This window comes from Primulina eburnea, chromosome 6 (genome assembly GCF_022965805.1).
Source record: "Primulina eburnea isolate SZY01 chromosome 6, ASM2296580v1, whole genome shotgun sequence".
Classification (NCBI taxonomy): Eukaryota; Viridiplantae; Streptophyta; class Magnoliopsida; order Lamiales; family Gesneriaceae; genus Primulina; species Primulina eburnea.
The window spans coordinates 35,162,792-35,185,940 of record NC_133106.1 but is presented as its reverse complement, the minus strand read 5'-3'; the positions used below and the strand labels follow the sequence as shown (position 1 = coordinate 35,185,940).

At 33.7% G+C, this 23,149-nt stretch overlaps 5 protein-coding genes and 1 pseudogene across 9 annotated transcripts in view; 3 read left to right on the top strand and 3 right to left on the bottom strand.

Annotated features, from left to right (window-relative positions):
- The window catches only part of LOC140834686 (transcription initiation factor TFIID subunit 6-like), a 36,378-nt gene extending 31,753 nt beyond the window's left edge, over nucleotides 1-4,625 (bottom strand). The window contains exon 1 of one of the 2 annotated variants that reach the window (XM_073199747.1): nucleotides 4,494-4,625. The gene's annotated coding sequence lies outside the window, so the exon portion shown is untranslated. Of the gene's footprint in view, nucleotides 1-4,391 lie in introns of both variants that reach the window. The other variant, XM_073199744.1, reaches the window with a different exon arrangement.
- Nucleotides 1,183-4,626, bottom strand: LOC140834690 (syntaxin-52-like). 2 transcript variants are annotated; one of them, XM_073199753.1, is made up of 6 exons: nucleotides 4,494-4,626; nucleotides 3,369-3,588; nucleotides 2,403-2,608; nucleotides 2,190-2,290; nucleotides 2,054-2,098; nucleotides 1,183-1,534 (listed from the first exon to the last, which is right to left on the bottom strand). In XM_073199753.1, exons 2-6 carry the CDS (start codon nucleotides 3,584-3,586, stop codon nucleotides 1,403-1,405), a joined length of 702 nt encoding a protein of 233 aa, XP_073055854.1. In that variant the 5' UTR covers nucleotides 3,587-3,588; nucleotides 4,494-4,626; the 3' UTR covers nucleotides 1,183-1,402. The 2 variants fall into 2 exon arrangements, with proteins under 2 accessions (XP_073055854.1, XP_073055853.1); XM_073199752.1 differs by having other exon boundaries at nucleotides 4,392-4,620.
- A 1,956-nt stretch (nucleotides 4,627-6,582) lies between these two features.
- On the top strand, nucleotides 6,583-10,905 carry LOC140834689 (serine/threonine-protein phosphatase PP-X isozyme 2). 2 transcript variants are annotated; one of them, XM_073199750.1, is made up of 8 exons: nucleotides 6,585-7,031; nucleotides 8,725-8,877; nucleotides 9,036-9,098; nucleotides 9,171-9,256; nucleotides 9,536-9,611; nucleotides 9,695-9,963; nucleotides 10,037-10,115; nucleotides 10,509-10,905. In XM_073199750.1, the coding sequence occupies exons 1-8, from the start codon at nucleotides 6,891-6,893 to the stop codon at nucleotides 10,557-10,559; spliced, it is 918 nt and encodes a 305-aa protein (XP_073055851.1). In that variant the 5' UTR covers nucleotides 6,585-6,890; the 3' UTR covers nucleotides 10,560-10,905. The 2 variants fall into 2 exon arrangements, with proteins under 2 accessions (XP_073055852.1, XP_073055851.1); XM_073199751.1 differs by lacking the exons at nucleotides 10,037-10,115; nucleotides 10,509-10,905 and having other exon boundaries at nucleotides 6,583-7,031; nucleotides 9,681-9,931.
- Nucleotides 10,906-12,415: 1,510 nt separating this feature from the next.
- On the top strand, nucleotides 12,416-13,406 carry LOC140833555 (uncharacterized). Its single transcript, XM_073197887.1, has one exon. It carries the CDS (start codon nucleotides 12,594-12,596, stop codon nucleotides 13,206-13,208), a length of 615 nt encoding a protein of 204 aa, XP_073053988.1. The 5' UTR covers nucleotides 12,416-12,593; the 3' UTR covers nucleotides 13,209-13,406.
- A 3,033-nt stretch (nucleotides 13,407-16,439) lies between these two features.
- LOC140834682 (putative BPI/LBP family protein At1g04970) lies at nucleotides 16,440-20,667 on the top strand. Of its 2 annotated transcripts, none has more exons than XM_073199733.1 (6): nucleotides 16,440-16,991; nucleotides 18,198-18,337; nucleotides 18,495-18,846; nucleotides 19,041-19,289; nucleotides 19,569-19,624; nucleotides 19,753-19,878. In XM_073199733.1, exons 1-5 carry the CDS (start codon nucleotides 16,584-16,586, stop codon nucleotides 19,584-19,586), a joined length of 1,167 nt encoding a protein of 388 aa, XP_073055834.1. In that variant the 5' UTR covers nucleotides 16,440-16,583; the 3' UTR covers nucleotides 19,587-19,624; nucleotides 19,753-19,878. The 2 variants fall into 2 exon arrangements, with proteins under 2 accessions (XP_073055834.1, XP_073055833.1); XM_073199732.1 differs by lacking the exon at nucleotides 19,569-19,624 and adding an exon at nucleotides 20,206-20,667 and having other exon boundaries at nucleotides 16,441-16,991.
- A 256-nt stretch (nucleotides 20,668-20,923) lies between these two features.
- Nucleotides 20,924-23,147, bottom strand: LOC140835510 (protein HOMOLOG OF MAMMALIAN LYST-INTERACTING PROTEIN 5-like; annotated as a pseudogene).
- Between the last annotated feature and the right edge of the window lie 2 nt (nucleotides 23,148-23,149).

Here is a 23,149-nt window from a genome sequence, read left to right as displayed (position 1 = left end):
CTTTTTATTATAAGAGTATTGCTTTTTATTATGAAAATCGATAGGATTGATTCGTTTCACAGATAAGGATTCGTGAGATCGTCTAACAAGAAACCTATTCAAATAATTTATTTCTTATTGATTTTGTCAACTAAGTTCATTATTCGGTCCCTCTACTTTTTTGTAATTACGGATGTGAATAAACTAATTATTTGAAAAATAAAAATATATTATTCATAAACAACAAATAAAATTAATGCATTATATATGTAGGATCGAGCGTTTGTCGTTTTACCAAAAACAATAGTTAGTATTAATTGTGCAACTCAAATCTTTTAAACCGTACAGCAAGTCAAGCACCACGATTCGATCGCTCTACCAAGCAGGGACAATTATTGCACCCAACATTCTCTCTCCCAATAATTGCACTCTTTGCAATCAATCAGAATCGAACACATGACCTTGGCTCTGATATCAATTGTAGGACCGAGTGTTTACCGTTTTACCAAAAGCTATAGCTAGTGGTACTGGTGCAACTCAAATCTTTTAAAACGCACAGCAGCTCAAACACCACGGTTCAATCGCTCTACCAAGCAGGAACAATTATTGCACCCAACAATCTTTCTTCCAATAATTGCATTCCTTGCAATCAATGTGAATCGAACCCGTGACCTTGGCTCTGATACCAATTGTAGGACCGAACGCTTGTCGTTTTACCAAAAATATAGCTGAAGGTAATGGCGCAACTCAAACAAGCCTGAACTGAAATAGTCGACACTAGCAACAAAAATTTTATTTTAAAAATATAAATAAATAAATTGATTTCCTTTAAACTAATTGTTCAGTTTCTGTATTAATTTATACTTCCGTTTTTTTAATACATCTTATTCATTCTTTTATGGTCTTCTTATTCTTATTGGGTTACTGAATTAGTATATTTGATATAACTAAGTTTTTTGTACTTCATAGGCTTTTTTTTTGTTTAATGATGGATGGATGTTGACTGAAATTCCATTTGAAAATTTAATGAATCAAAACCACTTATCATATCAACATTGCCCACAAAATTTTTGGTCCGTATGCAATTGGATGAATTACCCCAACTTTTATCACAAAATGACAGAAACCCTCGTGAGTTCTCAATAGTTTGAACTAGAATGAGAGCTATATACTATCAAATACAAGGAAACATCACAAACCAACTACGAAAAATATCAGTACTTTCATCAAATGCTGTAAGAAGAGTTTGTTTTAGCAATCAAGTCATGCCACTCAGTGTATGTAGACTTCGAGGCAGGGGCAAAAGAAAAGAAAACTGAAGTCCACGAAATGGAAATTACAAAGCCTTTGAGCAATATTATTATGGATCAATCTACGCGGACAGAGATTTGAAACTGCCAATTTGATCCATTTTTATATATTCTTACAAATACTTGACCAGCAAATATATAACCACCACCAAAACAACAATCCCGATGACTGATAAAAATAAGTTGAAGCAGGAGCAGCCACCCTTTGTCCGTTTATTCAGTCTTGAGAGCATTTTCTGAGCTCGCTGCTCCGTTGAAAAAAAGACGAAGAGATGAAGCAGCTCAATTTGACTTGCAAACAAATTAAAGGCAAAGTCGGGTAAAATCAGAAGCTTCATGTAAAGAAGGTGCTCTTTCTGGAATACAAGTTCAAGATTTCAATCAATAATACAAGGCGACAGCATAGTTTTGACCAACCAGAGTTTCTTATAGATGTGCGTTTATTTAACTCAGAAAACATTTAAAAGTTTCCAAGCATTGTATGTCATTATGGAAATCCTTTTGAAAGAGGACCTCGTATCACAGACCATGGCTCTTGTTTTCATTTTAGTAGACTTCCTCTTTCTAGTACATTTATTTCTCATGTCTGTTATGGTAAAATTCCAAGAGTCGTTAATGTTGAGTATTATCATCTTCAAAATCACTACTGTGCTTTCACTTAAAAATAAGCCTGAAATAATCCTAAAAAATGTGCCTCAAAATAATACAACCAGGCGTGAAGGGTATATTATGGATATATAAAAAGTTCATAGATAAAATGTTACCTGTAGTCTGGAGTCTGTAATCTCTACGTGCTCGTCAAGATTATCCTGAGTATCAAACAGACAATAAATTAGCCATGATGTTCATGATGTGACAAAAGTAGGTGAGAGATGTGCCAAGGAGAATAAGAGCACTAACTATCAGCCTGGTATGCAGGTCTAACTCTTCATTAACTGCCAAGGCAATATGCTTGGTGCTTATCACTGTCTCCTCCAATTTCTCAAGACCCTCATCTTGTTCTAGAGAGGAAAAAAGAATAAAACTAACAAAGATAGAAAATAACAATGCCAGACGCAATATCAAGGTAAGGAAAAACAAATAAAATTAAATATTAAAGCCACAGCAACCAGCCTTTCATTATCTGTCTCTGAAGACCAACAACGCCATAGTTGTCAAGACCAGTTGCTCTAGTCATAGCATCAACAGGCTTGATTTCCGGCCCAAGCAAGCTGTCTCTAATTGCAAAGTTGGACATATTCAATGTTGAAGCCATCTGGTTTATTTTTGACCTCAAATTTGCAGCCATGTCCTTGCGACGATTCATTTCTTTCTCAGTCCTACAAAAGAGATGGAGAAGGATAAGAAAGCACAGGCCAAGAAAGCGGCCAAATATATTATTTCTCCTCTTTGTGAAGAAAAATAATGAAGCGAGACCAGAAGCTTAGAGATGCTTTCTTTAAATAACAGACATTTCTCTTTGCATCACAAGTCCCAGACTGCAAGTCATATAAACAACATTTGAACTTATATGTGAAAAAGATTAAGAGACGGGCACCAAAATGAATGAAATACACAAATTATACTGGGTTAAAGACTCTGCTACTTGATTCTCTCGTTCATTTCCTTCTTTGTTCGAGTAATTACAAATCTGTATCAGTTCAAAAAATTACTAGCACAGCTCTATTGCAGAAACCCATACCTAAAGCATGCTTCCATCCCCTGATTCGACTAAAATGGGATTTAGAAGCTATCTCCCGCTAGTTTTAACCCCAGGCTCAAATCCCATCTCTCTGTTGTTGCTTTGCACAACATCATTAATTTTCTCAAATATGCGAATGAGGTTCAAATTTTATGGTTCAGGATTGCTTCCCCAAGCATTATGTTCAAGATTTTAATCCGATCCATATCCATATAGACACAGGTATCTCAACCAATAACAAACTTGTACCTTGTCATTCACAGGATAAATTAACAGGTATCAATAAGATAAGCTTCCTCCAGTTCTTCAATTTCCGCAGAACACTATATGTGAACTGAATCTTGATTCTTATATAAACAACTTCCACTCAAATAAGCAGTTCAATTAATATATCTTACAGAGATTGCTTTCCAGGAAGCTTTGACAAAAGAGACTGTAAACTGTCAAGTCTGGTTGCTAATATAGTAATTTTCCTCCGAATTGCAGATGAATGGCGCTGTGCCTCCGGCCCAGTCACGGGCAATGAACTCCTTTCAGATATCATGTTGCTAACATCATCAGCAAGTTTGACTGCTTCATTATACTCCCTCACCCACGAGTCTCCAGTAGCTGCCATTGCTATGATTGAAAAAAAAAACGGAGTTTCTGCTATTTAGCCTCTTTACTAAGAAATGACCATGTATATACCTCATGAGGAACAATAATTTATAAGCAAATTTCAAAGATCATCTAACAACTGAATTTGGAGGTTGAATGTCATCAAAAGGGCAAAAATTATTTCAGTCTTAGAAATTGTTTGACAATCAAATTGTCCGAAAGAATCAGATTTAAATCTTTTGGTACAACCACAAGCAACTTGAAATTAACACAGAATAACAGACAAGATAACAACAGCAAATCTGACAACTTGGTGTATCTAACAATTGAACACTGTACATATTCCTGAAAACGAAACCTGATAAATGCTGAATTTATCTTGAATAAACAAAACTATGTTTGTCATTTTCATACATGTACACAGCCTCAATTCAGTAAGACGGACGGCAAAGGAGCAGCCAAAAATCCTCGGAAATGTCAAAAAAAAAATCATCGAGTTTTTACGTAAATGATAGATGCATCAGAAGCAGCATTAAATTTCAAAATTCAACTAAATTTTCAAATATTCATTATTCCAAAAATCCAGAACCTCGAAACAATATGCGTGAGAATATCCTTCTAATCAAAATCGCACAAGATCTGGAGCAATTGTACGGGCGACCGTGGATTTAACTAGGTGAACGAAAATTAGGGCAGACAAAGATGCCCATCAAGAGATCAATTGACTTGGTAAGTATATATTCGTACACACAGATCGTCTAGAAAAAAAACGCTGAATTGAGGAAAAAGGATGGTCGAGGAAGAACGTATGCTTTAACTTTTACCTTTTCGATTGAAACCGTCGACCCGAATTATGGATTGAGAAAATTGTTGCGAAAGAGCAAGAGAAAGATCGAAACTTTCCAGCGGCGATTATGATTATTTACCGTGTCGTAGCAGGCGGCGCCACCAGGTAGCGGCAAGCTTAATCCGGCCGGCCCAATTGTCGTCCTCGAAACGCAAATTCACACCCACAATAATTATATATTTAATCGATTTAATAATAAATAACCGCGGACAGATTTTGTGCTTCCCGATTTTTCTTTTGTTTTCTTAAATAATGGGACCTGGAAACGACGCCGTATGTATATATGTTGATACTTGATATGGTCACCGACCTATCCTCGATGTCCATTTCTCTCTCGATTTTTCTCCCAGATTAGGTCTGATTTCGACATCTAATTTTTTTTTTAATTTATAATTAAACTATATTAAACATATCTCCCAACTAATATCCGTGGTTACTGGAGTGAAGTTGGTCGTCCGACCTTTTTCACGTGTCAAAAAATCGCTAACTCAACACACATATTTTATATAAGCAAAAACTTGTGTGAGACGGTCTCACGGGTCGTATTTGTGAGACAGATATTTTATTTGGGTCACCCATGAAAAAATATTACTTTTTGTGCTAAAAGTATTACTTTTTATTGTGAATATGGGTAGGTTCGACCCGTCTCACGGATTATGACCCGTGAGACGGTCTCACATGAGACTAACTCTTTTATATAACCAGCATATTGTGTCTAGTTTTTACGAAATAAAATGGATCGATACACTTGTGTCTTAGCATGTTAAAAAATTATTAAATCAATTCGTCATTTTTATATAATAAGATGAGTCAAATCTCTTTTAACATTTATATTTTTAGGGTAAAAGTGAATTTTATTGAAGAAGTTATATAAATTTTTTATTGAAGCTTAAATTTTAGATCGAAGGTCAAATATTGATTAAAATAAATTTTCAAAGTTGGATGACGTAAGATGGTGGATTAAATGAAGAAAAATGTACTATATTCTTTAGTTTTTTTTTTAAAGTTATTTTTGGCTATCATAAAACCAATCTTCAGTGCATATGAGATAAAATAACAAAATAAATCGCATTTGGCATAAAAAGAACAACATGATCTTCCGATAAAATGTTGATATTAAGAATCGGACTCATGTCACTCATCGAAACGATCACACACTTCACCAACTCGAACACATAAATACATGTTAATAACATGTGTTTTTTAGATATATTGATGATGTTTATGTTATTTTTAGGGTGTCAAAACGAACCCGACTTGCCAAGCGGTTCGAAAAATTTTCAAGTTAATGTTGGGGGTTCTAAGGTTCGGGTATATTCAAGTTGGACTCGAAATTTGACCTGAAAATATATGTCGGGTTTCGGTCAACATGATTGACTCGAATTATGACCCAAAACAATCAGATTATGCATCATAAATTATGGATAATTATAATGTTGTACTAATACATACATTAAAAAGTAATTTAGTTGAAATTTGCAAACTAAGGTTTAAAAAAAGCTTTCAATGTTATTTGATTTTTATTTCATACAACATTTCAAGGGTTGATCAGAGCAGAAAATTTAAAAAGATGAGTGATGTTTGAAATAATTAAGTTACTTTTTAAATGTTTGAAGATCTTTCATTGTACATTAATATCATAAATCGTGTAATATTTATTTTGTAAAATTTTTGAATTTTCTAAAAAAATTATTATTTTCGTAGTAATTATTAATCATTAAGACAATTGGACTACTAAATTTAAATTTAAATATTTAAACACATGAAACATAATTATCATATTTAGATTAAAAAAATTTATTATCGCATATAAATTAAAAATTTTCTTATTATGATTTAAGTGTTGAATTTTTATAACTTTATCCTATTATTTTGTTAAATAATAAATTAATAATTATAAAATAAAATGGTTTAATGATTCGTCTTCAAGTTTAGAATTTTCGAGTTCGGATTAATAATTTTTGTAATGTCTTTGCTTCAACCCAATTCGACGCACCTAAATTGACACCACGGTTATTTTCATTTTAAAAAAGGATCTGTTTACTGATTTTAATCAATAAATATTTATTAATCAAAAAAATAATATCTGTATTATAATTTTTATTAAAGTTGGAGGGGTTTTATTTTACGTTCTAATAAAATGAGTATCCTTCCCAAGAGAGAGAACAATAAACGAGGGACTAAATTGAGATTTCGTGAAACTTGAGCTCAGCTGCGCGATTGCGAATCGCGAAAACCCAGGCGGAGCGAGAGAGAGAAAGAAAGGCCACACAATAAAGTAGTGAACCTCACTACTGCTAACGTCAATTACCAATGGGAGTATAAAGCATTACATCTCAAAAAAGGGGAACAAAATGGTAATAGTTGCCAATATCCAGATTATGGAATCACATTTTTAATCGAATATTCATCAAGGGTCTGATTTATTGAGCGAAATTACGGAAGGGTTCGAAGTTCCAAGTTTGAATCTGGGAAGATGTCGGACCTAGACCGGCAAATAGAGCAACTGAAAAGATGCGAGCCTCTCAAGGAATCGGAAGTCAAGGCTCTCTGTCTCAAAGCGATGGAAATCCTCGTCGAGGAGAGTAATGTCCAGAGAGTTGACGCTCCTGTCACTGTAAGTATCGAAGAAAAAGCTGGATCTATTTTTAGTAGGTTCTTGGTGTGAACTATTTGTGTAACGATTTCTTTTGAGTTTTGAAGGTTATGGATTGCTGGGTGGATATAGATTTGTGTTTTATTGTTGGGTTTCTGGATTACGAGAAGATGTGTGTGTTGGTAGTGGTTTCTTCCATTTATGGTTTGCGTAATTGGAACCAAGAGATAGAAACTTTGATCAAGAAGTCGATGTCAGTGGAATTTTAGAAATTTGATGGCTGTATATGTTCAGCTACCCGTTCTTTTTTATTCAAAAAATTTAGATTGGAGGATTTTAAAAATTTGAGACTCCACAAGAAAAAAAGCATTACAAGTAGATTGCTGATGAAATGTGCTGTAATTTCTGGAAATAGATGAAAGATAAAGGTTGTATTGTGGTTTCTGCATGTGGAATGGCAAATGGATTTTGGAAAGTTAATATTTTTGGATGATTTTCTTGAAAGTAGTGGTCCTAACCCACAAGAACGTGGAGATTTCAGATGAAAAAGCTTTTCCAGACACTAACCAAACTCTGCCATGATATTTTTCACGGACTACTTTTCTGACGATTACCAAATCTTACTAATATTCGGCGTGTTTTGTGATAATTTGTTGCTATGGATGAGTGAAAAGGATGACAAGTTGTCGTCAGCCAGCAACTGTATTAGAAGAGCTGTTTAACTTAATCCCTGTGATGATCAATTCTAGCGATAGGAAAGAAGACAAAGTGAACCACCTTCTAAGATCGAGAAACATACATGATCACTCAAAGAATCATGACAACAAACATAAGTGGTGTCTGAGGGAGGGAGCCTAAGTAGTAGTTACATGTAACCAAAGGTTCTTTTAAAACATTTATTAACCACCCAATTTAACGACAATGACATAGGTTCACTCTATCAGATTTCCCGAGTTGCTGTAGGTTTTTGACACATGTGATTTCATCAACTTATTATAACTGTTTCTACCAATTTTGACAAAGGAAGGCAAAGCAATTACTCAAATGGTATTCCAACTATTACCTTACATATATGCTTGAGTGCTCACGTAAGTGGCCAGGAGACTGATTAAAAAATATCCACCAAATCACAGAACGAGAATTATCAGTGGTCAGCGACAAGAAACTTCGGAGGTTGAGGTTGCTGTTATCATCTCCCTGTACTGTCCAGTTCTGCACTTGAATCTCAACCCAGGATTCATGGCATTCTGAGCAACAGAATTCAATCACCTCAATCTGATTTATGAGACTTAAAAAAGTGGAGCTAATACTTTAAAATTGACATCCTTATGAACTGTTTGATCTCAAGAAACTTAATCTGTGAACTAGGAAATTACTTGGGCAGGGTTGTCCAAATTTAGCTATAGTTATGAAGTGTCCTCATTGGTTATCTAATGGATATTGTTGCTATGCATTTGTTTTGAAGTGATTTCATGCCCTAATCACCCAATAAAATTAGAGGGGAAAAACCCCTCAGAGACCTTTCTTCCTTTGTTTAATTTCTGAAGGTACAGACTACAGAGCCATATTTTTTTATACACTATCATAAAGCCATATTTTTTTATACACTATCATAGGTATAAATATGGAGTGGAGTGATAGTTGTTTCCTTTTAGTTTTGAGGACATTTTACTCATTGCCAGTATTTCTTTTCTGGATCGGTGTTTTTATGTAGATATGTGGTGATATACATGGGCAATTCTATGACATGAAAGAGCTTTTTAAAGTTGGAGGTGATTGTCCCAAGACGAACTACTTGTTTCTTGGAGATTTTGTTGACAGAGGGTACTACTCAGTTGAGACGTTTCTGCTCCTTCTTGCGCTGAAGGTATTGGTTTTACTTTTGTATGCGAAGGGTATAGCATCTGAAATGGACCTCATGTTTCTTGACAACATGGAGTTACGTTTGAGTATCAAATATTTTGTGTTTCCAGACAAAATGGATGCCCACAATCGTGACTCAACTAATAGATAGTGCATTGGCAGGTAAGATATCCCGATAGGATAACTCTGATAAGGGGAAACCATGAGAGCCGGCAGATAACACAGGTTGGGAACTATGTTGTTCCTGAGTTTTGAGCTATTATATGGCATGAAGTCATTATATTCCCCCTTTTCCAGGTTTATGGTTTCTATGACGAGTGCTTGCGAAAATACGGTTCTGCTAACGTTTGGAGATATTGCACCGATATTTTTGACTATTTAAGGTTTGAACTTCTCTATATTTCCAATTAGATATTTGCCATGAATTTAACTGCCTTGTATCTATTCAAATTTATGTGAGGACTGTAGAAAAAAACAAAAAAATATATGAAGGTTAATTGTCAGTCACCTCATATTATGCAATAGTAATGTCAAACTTAGTGTAGTGTTTAACTTCCTCACACACCACCCATTATTGTTGTCAAATTTGAATTATTCTTGCGTGATTGGCTTGGTTTCTTTTCAAAACAGTATATTATACCTATGATTGCATTATCTGGCAGCCTGTCGGCGCTTATTGAGAACAAGATATTTTCAGTTCATGGTGGGCTATCTCCTGCAATATCCACACTGGACCAGGTTTCAAATATATTCTGCTTCAGTATCTTTCTCCCGCTTAGTTGTTAAATACTAGTAAATTATTGGCAGCATCTATGTGTCAGATTCGAATAATTGACCGTAAGCAAGAAGTACCTCATGATGGTGCTATGTGTGATCTCCTCTGGTCAGATCCAGAAGATGCTGTTGATGGTTGGGGTTTGAGCCCACGCGGTGCGGGTTTCCTATTCGGTGGCAGTGTTGTCAGTACGTTTAATCATGCAAATGATATTGATTATATTTGTCGTGCCCATCAGTTGGTGATGGAAGGCTATAAATGGATGTTCAACAACCAGATAGTTACGGTTTGGTCAGCTCCAAATTACTGCTACAGGCAAGAGATTTTAATTTTTATCGATTTTTTAGGTTTTATCTCCTTCAATATTTGACAAAAAATTATGATGCAGATGTGGGAATGTAGCTGCTATTCTTGAGCTGGACGAAAACCTGGAGAGGAAGTTTCGTGTCTTTGATGCAGCTCCACAGGTGTGTGCATTTATTGTTTCTTGCCTTTTAATTTTCTTTGTGCTATCTTGGCAAGGTCTCTTGTTCTTCCTGACCCCCGTTGACTATTTTTGTTCTTCTACTGTGAGGTATACAGACTAGGCTGATATGAGATTGCTCTTGAAACTATCAGAAGCATGTGGTTTTCAGCATATGCTGCATTAACTGTGTATCAACTCTAAGAAGTGTATACTTTTAGTCGATTCATGTTTTTCAGTATATAGCTTTCCGGGTATTGACTTCCATGCTACACTGCATAAGACACGAGTGAGAACTACAAGATCAACACGTAATCAATATAGTCTTGTGGCGAAGGAAATAAACCCCTCTTTACCTCTTGAAAGGCGTTTGGAACAGTTTTTTGTTGAAATGCAGGAAACAAGAGGAGCACCTGCCAAGAAGCCACCTCCGGATTACTTCTTGTAGGAATGAAGTCCACAAGTTTTATAAATCGAAACTATTGAAGAACTAATCTCGTACTCGGAGTGGATGATCTGGTGTGGTAGAGGATGAATGGCTTGAGCTATGTGGATGAGGTTGAAGCATCATTTTTCAGGGGTTAAAAACAAGTTAATCATGATGCTCACGAGTGGCACCCCCTTCTCTATCCAATCTGAATGCTCTGTATTCTTTAATATTTTGGCCTTTGTATCCTTGTGACAATAGTGTGCTAAACGCAATGAAGTTTGAAGACTGTCAAATTCACAGAATTACTGGACATGCATATAGCGTGCCCTCCTGGAGGTGCTAACGTTTATAATTTTTTTTTTTATACTTGATTGTTGCAATGCCCAAATATTGAGACTTTTTTCCACATGTGATATAGGCTGACTGGAGGCGAGAGTTGCTACGTATTTATCGACTCCTTTTCATCCTCTCTTAAATTTGACCTATAATTGCAGACCAAACAAAAGATATATAATTATGAGATTGACAAGTAATCTTCCCTATATCATCTCCTTTCGGGCGCATCCTTAGCAGTTGGCCCAATTGCTGCCCTATTACTAGCGCAGCGCTATGCCGCACCAACAATTTTTTTTTTAAAACAAAATAATGTTTATAGTTTCAGAAATAATTAAATTACTCAATTTTATTATTGTGTTATAATTATGTAAATAGTTAATTGAAATTAGTTTAGTTATTTGATAAAATATCAAATTTTAATAGTGGTTTATGAGTCTATGACTTGTAATAAATGTGATAGACATAAGTTTATATGTATCTGTATTTAAGTTACAGTAATATTTTAATATATGAGTTAAGTAAAATAATTATATATAAAAACTAAATTAAGGGGAAAAAATAAATTGAATAGCTCACATAAATCACTTAAAAATACATTTAATACATAATATTTTAATAAAATAATACGAAAAAACCACTTATAGATAGGTTCTGCTATGATAATAAGGATTTGGACTTAGTTAAGCTCTGCATGATAGTATTAATTGCAATTTAACATCTACTTAAGTGACACATACCTTCTAGAAATTATTTTAAAAATAAAAAAAAACATGAGATGATCGAAAAATAAAAAAATATATTATATAATTGAGACGAATGAAATATTCAATTATTTCGATTCTATTATCAAGATAGTAATCCATAATAGTCGTAAATGACCACGTATATTTTACATTTTTACACGATATAACGTTGAAAAGCACACGTAACCCTCTTACGGCCATCGAGATCAAGTGTTCGGATACTTCGCCCGATAATAGAGGACTAAAAATCTCTTTCTAGGAAGCTAAAAAGACACCATCAGCTTTACTTGTTTCAGTAGGTTTTTCATTTTTGTGAGTAATGAATACATTGGTCGTTTATATTTATTTACAATGTCTTTTTTATATATAAAAATAATATTTTTGAATGAATGATTTAGAAAAAAAATATGTCTCGATAAATTAACTAATAACGTATTTTGTGAGACGTCACATAAAAATCTTTTTTGTGTTACTGTTTTTCGAAAGTTTTTGTTTTATTTTAATCATAATCTATTCGATTTTATTAAAATTGAGGACATGATAGTAACCAAATAAGAAATACATCAATTTTTTTTTTCAACTTTACTCTTACATGATTCTAATATTACACTTTTGTTTTTGTTTTTGTTTTAATTTCAACACACACTTTTATTTTTATTTTTTTATTTCAATAATTCAAATATTAATTTAGTTTCTCCATAATTTTTCAAATTTCACTTTAGTCCATCGAAAATGATAAAAAATCTCGTGTACGGAATAAATAGTTTATATTAAAAAAAATAGCTTTTTTTCAAATGGGAATGATAACTTGTAATCTTTAGACGATGACGTGGCAAGAAGCATGAATGAGAGATGAGTAATAATTGCTTCCACGACCGCCCCATCACCCGATACCTACTTCCCACCATCCTTAAATCTCCAATATTTCCACCAAAAATTGCAGAAAAACTTTACACCAGTAAAGTGATCATCGATGGAGGTAGAAGCATTACCATTAGCATCGAAGAAGGAGCGTAAACTCACCAGAAAACGGAGGAGGAAATATATATGCTTGTGTTTGATCGCCTCCGTGTTGGGCCTGGGTCTGCTCTTCCTTATCCTCGGCCTCACCGTCTTCAAAGCCAAGCGTCCCACCACCACCGTCGATTCCATCACCCTCTCCGACGTCGATTTCTCCGTCGACGTGCTCCGACTCCGGGTCTCACTGAACCTCACGCTCGACACCGACGTCACCGTCAAGAACCCCAACCACGTGTCCTTCAAATACTCCAACAGCGCGTGCTACCTCAGGTTCCAGGGAAACGACGTCGGAGAGGTCCCCATACCGACCGGGCACATCGGCGCCCGGGATACACGCGGTTTGAACCTGACCCTATCTTTGATGGCGGATCGCTTGCTTTCCAACTCCGACTTCTACTCCGACGTGGTCTCCGGCATGCTGCCGCTTCAGACGTACATCAGAATCTCGGGGAAGGTTAGGATTCTGTTCAGTATTCACGTAGTCGCCTACAGCACCTGTGATTTGGTGATCGATCTTAGGAGTCGGAGTATAGCGAATCAGAGTTGCCATTACAGAAGCAAGCTATAGATGGATTTTTCCTAGGTTTTTTTTTTTTTATTTTGGATCGTTTTTTCCCATCATTTTCCATTTCTTGATAATAATAATGGGGTCCATTTTGTATATGTACATATTTGATCGGTTATTCAGCTACGTACGTACTATATTATCCGCTCGTTGGAGTTCATAAATTTTTCATTATTAAATGAAATCTTTAATTCTACAATATACTTTTTCGAATTCCCGAGAGAATTTTAGAAGATTTTAATATTTTTTTTAGAATGATATTGAATACTATTTCAAGTTATCTTTGTTATAATATCATTGAGGAGAAATTTCATTAAAATGAGTAAAATTAAAAAAAAGTGTGAATTAATGAAATAATGTCGTAAATTGACCGAAATTATAACCTCAAATGAAATGCAAAAACTCGTACAAAACAATATCACGAGTCAATTTTATGAGCGGATATATGATTCGATTCAACTCATGAAAATATATTTTTTTATGTCAAAATTATTATTTATATTTATAAAATGAACAAGTCGATTTATCTAATGAATAAAGATGTTTAACATCATCTCGCAATAAATTTATTTAAAATAAAAAACATGAAAGTTACAAAATTAAAAGTATAATTTTTCTTTCAGAGATGTTAAAAACCATGATATAACTTGTAACTTTAAGTCAAAGTTGGCAAATTCCATTTACTTGTTCTCTTGTTTTTATATTGAGATTCTTATTATTTTTGTGATGTATTATGAATAGAATCTCATGAATCTTTATTTATGATATAAGTCAATTTTGTTCCTATTGACGATAAATATAATATGTTTGACGTAAAAATAATTTTTTTATAAATAATTTAAATAAAAAATATGTCTCACATAATTGATCACCGTAACGTATCTATATAATAAATTTTATATCATTTTCAATGATAACTATGATGAGACATATGAAGATATAAACCAGAACTAATAAATGCTATGGCTACTTGAAGAGGATGAGCAATGACTCTATTCAATAGGGCATTAACTGATTTATTTTTTTGGGTAAAAAAATAAGAGGTGCATCAACTGATAATTAAATTAATTATATTCTATACATCATAGGTCATAGGTCAGTTGCAATAAAAAAAATATTGCAAAATTTCATTAATACTGAATCCTTGTGATTTTCATGCTAAACAAATATTTTAAAAGTCTATTTATTTAATTTAACATGCATGTACAAAAATATTCAATTTTAATTAATAAGCGATTTTTTCCCAGTGAATGATGAATTTTTTTCTTCGGAAATTAAAAAATCGTCAAGAATTATAAAATCAATTGATTTTTATATGACGCGTGAATTTAAAATGGTAATATTATTGGAATTCATTCTTTTCAATAAGTGTGCGATGAATTTAAAATATTTATGAATTTTCAGCTATAATAAATATAAGACAAAAACTTGTAGGAATCGTATTTTGTGAGATTGATATTTTATTTAGGTCATCGATAAAAAAAATATTACTTTTTATATTAAGATATGACTTGTTCCCATAACTTGAGTAGATTTGCCAAAACCAGACATGTAACTTATACGAGTAATAAATGGACTTATCAAATAAATCAACGTAGCAACCATAATCTTAAAATAATTTATCTGTCATTGTCATAATTAAAAAATAATAATAATTCTATCAAATATGCACCAAAAAATAAAATAGAAAAATCAATAATTTATGTATTCCTCTAAATATTTCCGCTAATTTTGTTAGGTTCTTTTTCATATTGTTTTGGTGTTTCGTCGGTTTTGCACGAAAGTGTAGTTTATAATTTATTTGATTTGATTGGATTTTCAGTCAAATTCAATAGATTTTATTGATTTTAAAAAGAATTATTGTATAAAAAATATGGATAAAAACTCGAAGTTAATCCTTGTAACATAATGTTCCACCACAAGAATAATACAAGAAACGTGATATTTTAGTTAGGATATATAATTTAACAGTGAGGTATATTGTTTGCATAATTAATATAAAAAAAACCGTTTTGAGTCAGTTTTACGTGTTAATTTTGTGATATATATCTCTTATTCGACTCTACTAATGAAAAATATTGTATTTTATGTCAAACTATTATTTTTTCAGTTTTACGGGGTAATTTTGTGTTATGTATTACTTATTCGACTCTACTAATAAAAAATATTATATTTTATATCAAAAATATTATTTTTCATTTTAGATATTTATCGAACTGACATATCTCATATGTATACATTTGTATGATCATTTTACATGTGATCTAGTCATTAATATACACATATCGATTATATTTTTTTAGAAGATTTGTAAATATGTTGCATGCTCAAAAAAAACTATGCAGATCTTACTCCATGCCAATAAGTAAAAGTACATTTTTAAATGATTGCCATATTAATTTATATCAAGAAATATCTTTAAAAAAAATCAAGCATAAATGATATGTAAATTATCTAATATATTTCAAATTTTTTTAGAATAAATATTTATAAGCAAAAACAAATCTAAAATCGTAAATGCTTGCACTTTTAATAAAAATTTAACAATATATAAATGCAATATATCAGTATATCACATGTATACCACTATTTTTCAAAGGCAAATCACATTGGTATCCTTTATAATAATTCAAAAAAAAAAACCAATTGTGAAATTAATATATTTTTTTGTTATGTTATCGGTCAATTTACAGTTGCAAAAATTTGTGTGAGACAGTCTCACGAGTCGTATTTTGAAAAACATATTTTTTATTTAGATCATCCATGAAAAAAATACTACTTTTTATCCTAAGAATATTACTTTTTTATTGTGAATATCGGTAAAGTTAACTTGTCTCACAGATAAACATTCGTGAGACCATTTCACAAAGAAATATACTCATTTATAATTTAGTTCAATAACTTATATTTGTTTTAATTAATTTTTCATCGAAACATTACATAACATCGTAAATATCATTAATTTATATATCGAAGTTAGTATTTTCCATGTCACTTTAAAAATCCAATAAAAATGATTAAAATTAAAACATCAGTAAACTAAAATTATAAATTGACTTATAATATAACAAAAAAAAGTAAAAACATACGAATTACATTAAAATCGTTAATTTTATACATCACGTTATATATATATATATATATATATATATATATATATATATATATATATTCATGTAAAATGCTATATCTGGTTTTTTTTTAAACATTAAAATGAAACGATGTTGGATAAAATACAAATTCCAAGAATATACTCTGTAAATTCAACGATCGGCAGAAATGCCTCTCTGCTCTCTCTTCCCAGCTTCGCTTCCTCGCCCCCAGTCCCAACTCCATTTGATCTCCACTTCTCTTTTTGTGTTATCTTAAGTAATCCGAATGGCTCGCCCGGTTGTTCCTTTTTTCCTATTCTTGATTCTCACCTTTTCCTGTATCCATACTCGATCCGACGAAGAAGGGCACATCGAAGTGCGATTATACGACAAGGGTCTTGATTTTTTTAAGGATTTATTGATAAAGAAGGCGGAGTCCTCGCTAGTTCCACTCGAGCTGCCCGATATTGAGAAATCCGTGAAAATCCCAGTTGTGGGTAAAGTTCACATGGCTCTTTCCAGTATTATTATCGAAACTATTGATGCGATCTCGTCTACTTTGCATACTGGAGATTCCGGGATTGTTGTAGCTGTTTCTGGGGCCACCGCAAATTTGAGTATGGATTGGAGCTATTCCTATAAGACATGGTTACTTCCGATTAGTGTTTCTGATGAGGGAACTGCGACTGTTCAGGTATTATCTGTTCGTAAAAGTGACTAGTTTGACGTTGTTGATGTCTGCTTACTGGCTCATTTGGAGTGGCTGATGCAATTATCGAATCAAAATCAAAAAATGTAAAAAATGAACGGATGCGAGAAATTGACCTTTCTTCCCTCATTCAATCTTCATCACTCGGTTTTCTTTAATTTGATCCTCCTCCTCGTGAATTTATGGTCTCACCTCCTGCTTTCTACTTAACTTGTCGAAGTGTTTCACTGCCCCTTCGTTATTGTTTATACTCGAAATATATTTAATAAGCTGACTTTGTGAAGAAATGCAAGTTAATCCTCAAACTCGAGTGTTTGCTTTGTCATTTCAGATTATACTATTTTGGAAACCGATTGTGCAATTAGTAAACATGCGAAATAGGGAAAATAATAAAAATGGGCAAATAGATTTGTTTTGTGCTGCTGTGGTTTGAACAGTTTCAAAATAAAAGCACATTAATTTTATTTTTAAAATATCAGAAATGCCAACAAAGCAAAAAAGAAAAATTCATAGCAAAATAATTTGAATATTACTTGCATGCTGAAACAGAGATGATTGTTTTTGGCTTAGCACAGAAACTCACAAGAAAAGAGTTTTATACAGGATCATTACCGTACCGAATAGCAAAAAGTTACATAACAAAAATAGCCAAATGAAATTCATTGCATACCATAGGACCACTTATCTAATGAGGTAAAATAACTTGTAGAATTATGGGATCAAATACCAAAAAATTTCATAATAAAAGAATTTGCTTGAAGAGGTCAATCTATCCTGGCTGTAATTTAGACCGTCTTTGGGCTAGACACTGCTCCTTCCTCATGTGTAGCCGAAACGAATCCCCTTGTTTGATTACTACTTCGTTACCACCTTATTGTTTTGATTCATGTATTGCTTAGCCCGCTGCTTAATCTGTTGGCAAACATGTTCATGTCACTTTCTCACAAACTCAGCTTTCTATTCCCATCATGGACGCAAGTGATGTTGATATGCAAGTTTACTCCTAGGTTTATAAATCGAAAACTATTACCTCTACCTAGTTATAGTTGATCTCTTTGTTATGTGAATTGGAAAAATTCAAGACCCTTTTTCCGCATAAATTGTTTGTCAGCATATTCTATCGTCTTGTAAATCATGTAAGAATGGCTATTGATCTCTTCACTGAAAATGATGAATGTTGGCTCGTCTAAGGTTGAAGGCATGGACATCGACCTTACCCTCAGTCTCAAAACTGTACAAGGATCCCTGAAGCTGGATGTTTTGGATTGTGGTTGTCATGTGAATGATATTTCTATAAAGTTGGATGGAGGAGCTTCATGGCTTTATCAAGGGTATTTTTATTTATAATCTTTTACTCTCTGATGATCGATGGATCTAGATTCTCTTATTCCATCGCGTAAACTGGATATCTACCTAATTTCAACAGTCTAAATTTTATATACCGTTATTTGAACTTCTTTAGAACCCTTTTCCTTTTTTGTTTTCCAGGTTGGTAGATGCTTTTGAGGGTAAAATTAGCTCTTCCATTGAGAATGCCATTTCTAAGAAACTAAAAGTTGGAATTGTAAAAATTAATTCTATATTGCATTCACTTCCTAAAGAAGTATCTGTGGCTCATATTGCCACTTTGAACGTTACTTTTGTTGATGACCCTGAGCTTTGTGACTCATCACTTGACCTTAAAATCAACGGTTTATTTTCTCCAAAGGATAAAGATGAGCTATCCAGCCAATACCATAGATCATTACATTCCACTTTATTGTTCAAGACAGTGGATAAGATGAGTAGAATCTCATTGCATGAAGACGTTCTGAAGTCAGCATCATCGGTTTTATTTTATGTAAGTTTATTATTTAAATATCCTTGGATTTGGAACCCATAGTTTTCATTTGTCATTGTTAAACAGCATAACATAAAAATAGTTGATTTCAAAGATTCATTTCCGCTGTCCTTAATTTGGCTTTTTGTGCTGATAAAATTGAATGATTTAATTGACACTTATTTTACCCAATTAACAATTGGTTTTTGTATCAGGCTAACAAGATGCAGTGGATTGTTGATAAAGCACCGAATAAATCTTTCTTGAACACAGCTGGGTGGAGATTTATTGTTCCCCAGTTGTACAAGATGTACCCAGATGATGATATCTATTTGAATCTTTCTGCATCTTCACCACCTATCCTTAAAATGGAAAATCAGCAGTTTAAAGCATTACTTACCTTAGATGTGGTGATTAATGTCTTGGATGCAAATGAAGTGGTACCAGTTGCATGTATTTCAGTGGTAAGCTTAATCAGACTGCTGTGGCGTCTTCAGTTCAATGTATTTCTTTGTTCACGATTATTCAATTTTTTCTTCCTGTAGTTGGCTTTTGCTGATAGTTCGTTTCCTAGTTTTGAGCAATTAATAGGAAACTTGAATGCAATTAAAAAATTGTAAGCGCATTGGCGGTGTGATGCAGTTTTGAGCTTTTTATATTTCAATGAATTGTTTATGTGCATTTTTCTGAAGGAAAAAATGAAAGTTTTAGCCTTCATTGATGTGGCTAAATATGGTTAATAGGCAAGGGTACACGATTGACTTCAAAGATTCGTTCCGAAAGCCTAAATGACCAACTGGTAACATTCTGCTAGGAGAAAATCTATTTGTTCACATACATGTTGAGAATTTGTGAAATTTTCTCACTTGTCTCATTTTGTACCTTTATATATACATTATTGAAAGTTTGAAATTCGGTTGGGTGCAGGTTATGAATGCTTCTGTATATGCAGAAATTTCAAGAAACATTTTGGGTGGTAGTGTAAAATTAAACTACTTCACCATGTCTCTTAAATGGAGCAAAATTGGTGACTTGCACATGCATCTAATCCAGGTAGCCTCGTTAATATATTCTTATTCATCGGATTAATTTCATTGTCATCAAATGTTTAGTCGCAACATGATGCAGTTTATCTCAACTTTGTGTCCCTATTGTGCCGTTAATGACAATCAATAACATGCTGCGAATAATGTATTGCCCCTTTTTTATAAGCACCAAGAAACTGAAAAAAATATCACAACTAGATTAGAATCAAAGGGTTATTTATTATCTCAGTTTGTTGCCACTTCGAAGGACGTTCTCTTCTATTTCTGACGATGTGGTAAGTGTTAAGTACTCCTCCCTTGTATTGATCGTAGGATCTTGTTTGTTTGTTTGCAGGCATTTGTATCCACCATAATAAAAACATTAATCTTCCCGTATGTAAATTTAAAACTCGACAAGGGATTTCAGTTGCCAACTTTCCACGGTTATGAGCTTCAAGATACACAAATTTTATTCAGAGACTCCTGGATTGTAATATACAGTGATTTAGGATCTGTGAAGCAGTTGAATTTTGTCTAGTTGCTGCTTTAGAGAACTGGACATTTTGCATTGGAAGAGTCGTTCAGCGCCAGAGTGGGAGAGCACCAATTCAAGGGACGACCTCTCCTATAATAGACTGAAAGTGATTTACATGACTTCGATGCTCCTGTAACATAAATCTTTAGCTGGTTTGCAAAAGCCATGTATTATGTTTAGTTGGTTGTAAATGCATTCTCTTAGTAATGTGGTTCGATGTAAATGCGGAGACTTGACATGCAATTTGTTTTTGTCTTGAATGAAAGGTAGATAATCTGTTTCGACCTTGGGATAATAAAATATATTGGCTTAATGATTTGGACATTTTTGTCTTTGCATTTATTCCATTTAAAATCAAATTTCAAAAAAAGAACAAATTTATAAATTTCGAAAACTAATTCAAACTCACTTAAAAAAATCGCACAATTTCATTAGCTTCAAAAAACAGATTATCAAACCGATTTCCATTTGTTAAAATCACTTTCAAAAAGTTGCTTAAGAAGAAACCACAACGTAACAACATTACTATCAACCAAGCTGGGCCACTCTATGGTTTGGCAATTGATTGGACGATTTTCAAATATATGCTCAATTCCAAGGATCCGGTTCACAAGCAGAACAAGCAAACATCTATACCATATCATAAAATGTGACAGGATTCAGTGCCCAGATTGTGGATTGGTCAACAATTCAAGTGATTTCTTAAGGTGTTCAACTGCAGTAACGATGTCATCAAATGATAATGCCCCAACTGCAAACCTTGCTGCTTTGTGTGCCTCAGCAATTTTCTCTGATGGAGGCTGGTAATTGCTGTCATATTGGTATTTCTGAGTGGTGGTTGGTGAAATTTCTGAAATACTACCATTTCTCCCGCTCGAATTGTATTGAGCATTTGACTGATATTTTGTTGTGCTGGAAGGTGGAAGCGAATTGGTATATGTAGTATCAGAACCTTGATAATAAGAAGGGATATTAGATGGAGCAGTAGGAAGGCTGCTCTCTTCAAAACTTGGGTATGACTGGAAATTTGGATAAGAATACGAGGGGACATCATGTGAAGTGTAGTGTTGTGGCAAGTGAGGAGGTGGTTCTTGTTGATATGGTTGATGCTGATATGTTTGAGAATGAAAAGAATGATCAGGACAGTTGTTTGAAGGAGGTTGATGAAAATTCTCTGATGGGTAAGTGTCAGTGGGATAATGAGGTGGTGGGGGTGGGGGTGGTATGTTCGGAGGTGGTTGAGTGGCAACATTAGAAGGTTGTGTTGAGATATTAGGAGAATGATCAAAATTAACTTGAAGGTGTTGGTGAGGTGATGAATCAGAATCTGGTGCAATCCTAGTACCGTGATCTCTTATGATTGGGTCAGGTCTGATGGTGGAATCACTCCTGTTTGATTCAAGGTCCTGCACCATAATTGAGGACAAAAACAATTACAAAATAAAACCAGGCTGTTATGGTGCAGGATCTTGAATCAAACAGGAGTGATTCCACCATCAGACCTGACCCAATCATGAGGACAAAAACAATTACAAAATAAAACCAGACTGATATGCAGCAAACAATTGCTGTAGTTTGAGAAATGACTGACAATCTGATAAAAAAACAAAAACACAAAAGAATATCTGGAGCAGAAAAAAGAAATTATCGTAAAATTGGCAAGCAGTATCTTTGATTTACTCTAGCATTGACAGAATTTGTTGAGATATGTCAGGAAAAAATGGGTGACACGATTGAGACGATATAAAAAATCACATACGCATTCACCGCTGGATGCACCAGATGGTACCGATAGATCACTATGCCCAGCAGGAGGACCTGGTAGAGGCGTCCTCCCTTCTTTTATAAGCCTTCCTTATATCTGCTGCTTTCCATGCTGCATACTTCTGCTTCTGCTCAAGCTGCAGGAGAGAGGGAATATAAAAGAATAAGAGAAGAGAAACTTGAAAGATTAAAAGTGAGAAACATGGAGTAGAAGAAATCAACATGATAACGTGTCTGAAACCCCGTGCTTGTCAATAACTAATAATGTAGACATTCAAAAATGCAGTGGGAAACTTACATCGGGCTGAAGTACTTCACCAAATTGAATCAGGATTTCAAAGAAAATGCTTGCAGCATAGAAAGTTTTTACTGTATTCCTGCAACAAATGGAGGATATTAAGCAACTGAGAAGGAAAGGAAATATCTAACAACTTCCAAATTGATTACAATTAATATGGATATTCAATAGAAAATAGTTCAAACAAACCAAAATGAACTTAGGTAAACTACTAGTGAACTAATATATTTGATGCCATTGCTATATCTTGGTGCTTCTGTATGCCAGTTACATGTATAACAGCGTTAGAGCAGTTACACACACATGGATTCATCATAATAACATGCTATCGTACACCAAGAGCCTTGACTTGATGCTAGACCTGAACCTATCAAACAACTCAGAATTGGGTACAAAAACAAAACAATTTTGTTTGCGGGAAAATGAGAGAAAATTTTCATTCGATTCTTCAATGTTAAAACCAAAAATATAAAACAAACATGTCACTAATTAAAAAAGAAGTGCAGGTCTCATACAAATCAGCTCGGTTTGCTCTGTCTTGCTTGTCTGCCTTTGAAAAAACATTCAAGCCGAATCCCTCCAGATGTAGCTGATCATCAGGACCCAGATTCAAAGACTTCTTATCCTGCACACGAACAACATATGTGAAAGATAACAAAGAATGAAATCCTTGAATTGGTAGCACCACTGAATTGATGTTTC

Coding starts and splice junctions, on each gene's coding strand:
- LOC140834682 (XM_073199732.1), top strand. CDS start 16,584: ATGGCTCGCCCGGTTGTTCCTTTTTTCCTATTCTTGATTCTCACCTTT. Junction 18,847..19,040: donor CATCATCGGTTTTATTTTAT/GTAAGTTTATTA, acceptor TTTTTGTATCAG/GCTAACAAGATGCAGTGGAT. Junction 19,879..20,205: donor TGCACATGCATCTAATCCAG/GTAGCCTCGTTA, acceptor GTTTGTTTGCAG/GCATTTGTATCCACCATAAT.
- LOC140833555 (XM_073197887.1), top strand. CDS start 12,594: ATGGAGGTAGAAGCATTACCATTAGCATCGAAGAAGGAGCGTAAACTC.
- LOC140834690 (XM_073199753.1), bottom strand. CDS start 3,586: ATGGCAGCTACTGGAGACTCGTGGGTGAGGGAGTATAATGAAGCAGTC. Junction 2,609..3,368: donor CTTCCTGGAAAGCAATCTCT/GTAAGATATATT, acceptor TCTCTTTTGTAG/GACTGAGAAAGAAATGAATC. Junction 2,099..2,189: donor ACCTGCATACCAGGCTGATA/GTTAGTGCTCTT, acceptor TTTGATACTCAG/GATAATCTTGACGAGCACGT.
- LOC140834689 (XM_073199750.1), top strand. CDS start 6,891: ATGTCGGACCTAGACCGGCAAATAGAGCAACTGAAAAGATGCGAGCCT. Junction 9,257..9,535: donor GATATTTTTGACTATTTAAG/GTTTGAACTTCT, acceptor ATTATCTGGCAG/CCTGTCGGCGCTTATTGAGA. Junction 10,116..10,508: donor TCTTTGATGCAGCTCCACAG/GTGTGTGCATTT, acceptor GTTGAAATGCAG/GAAACAAGAGGAGCACCTGC.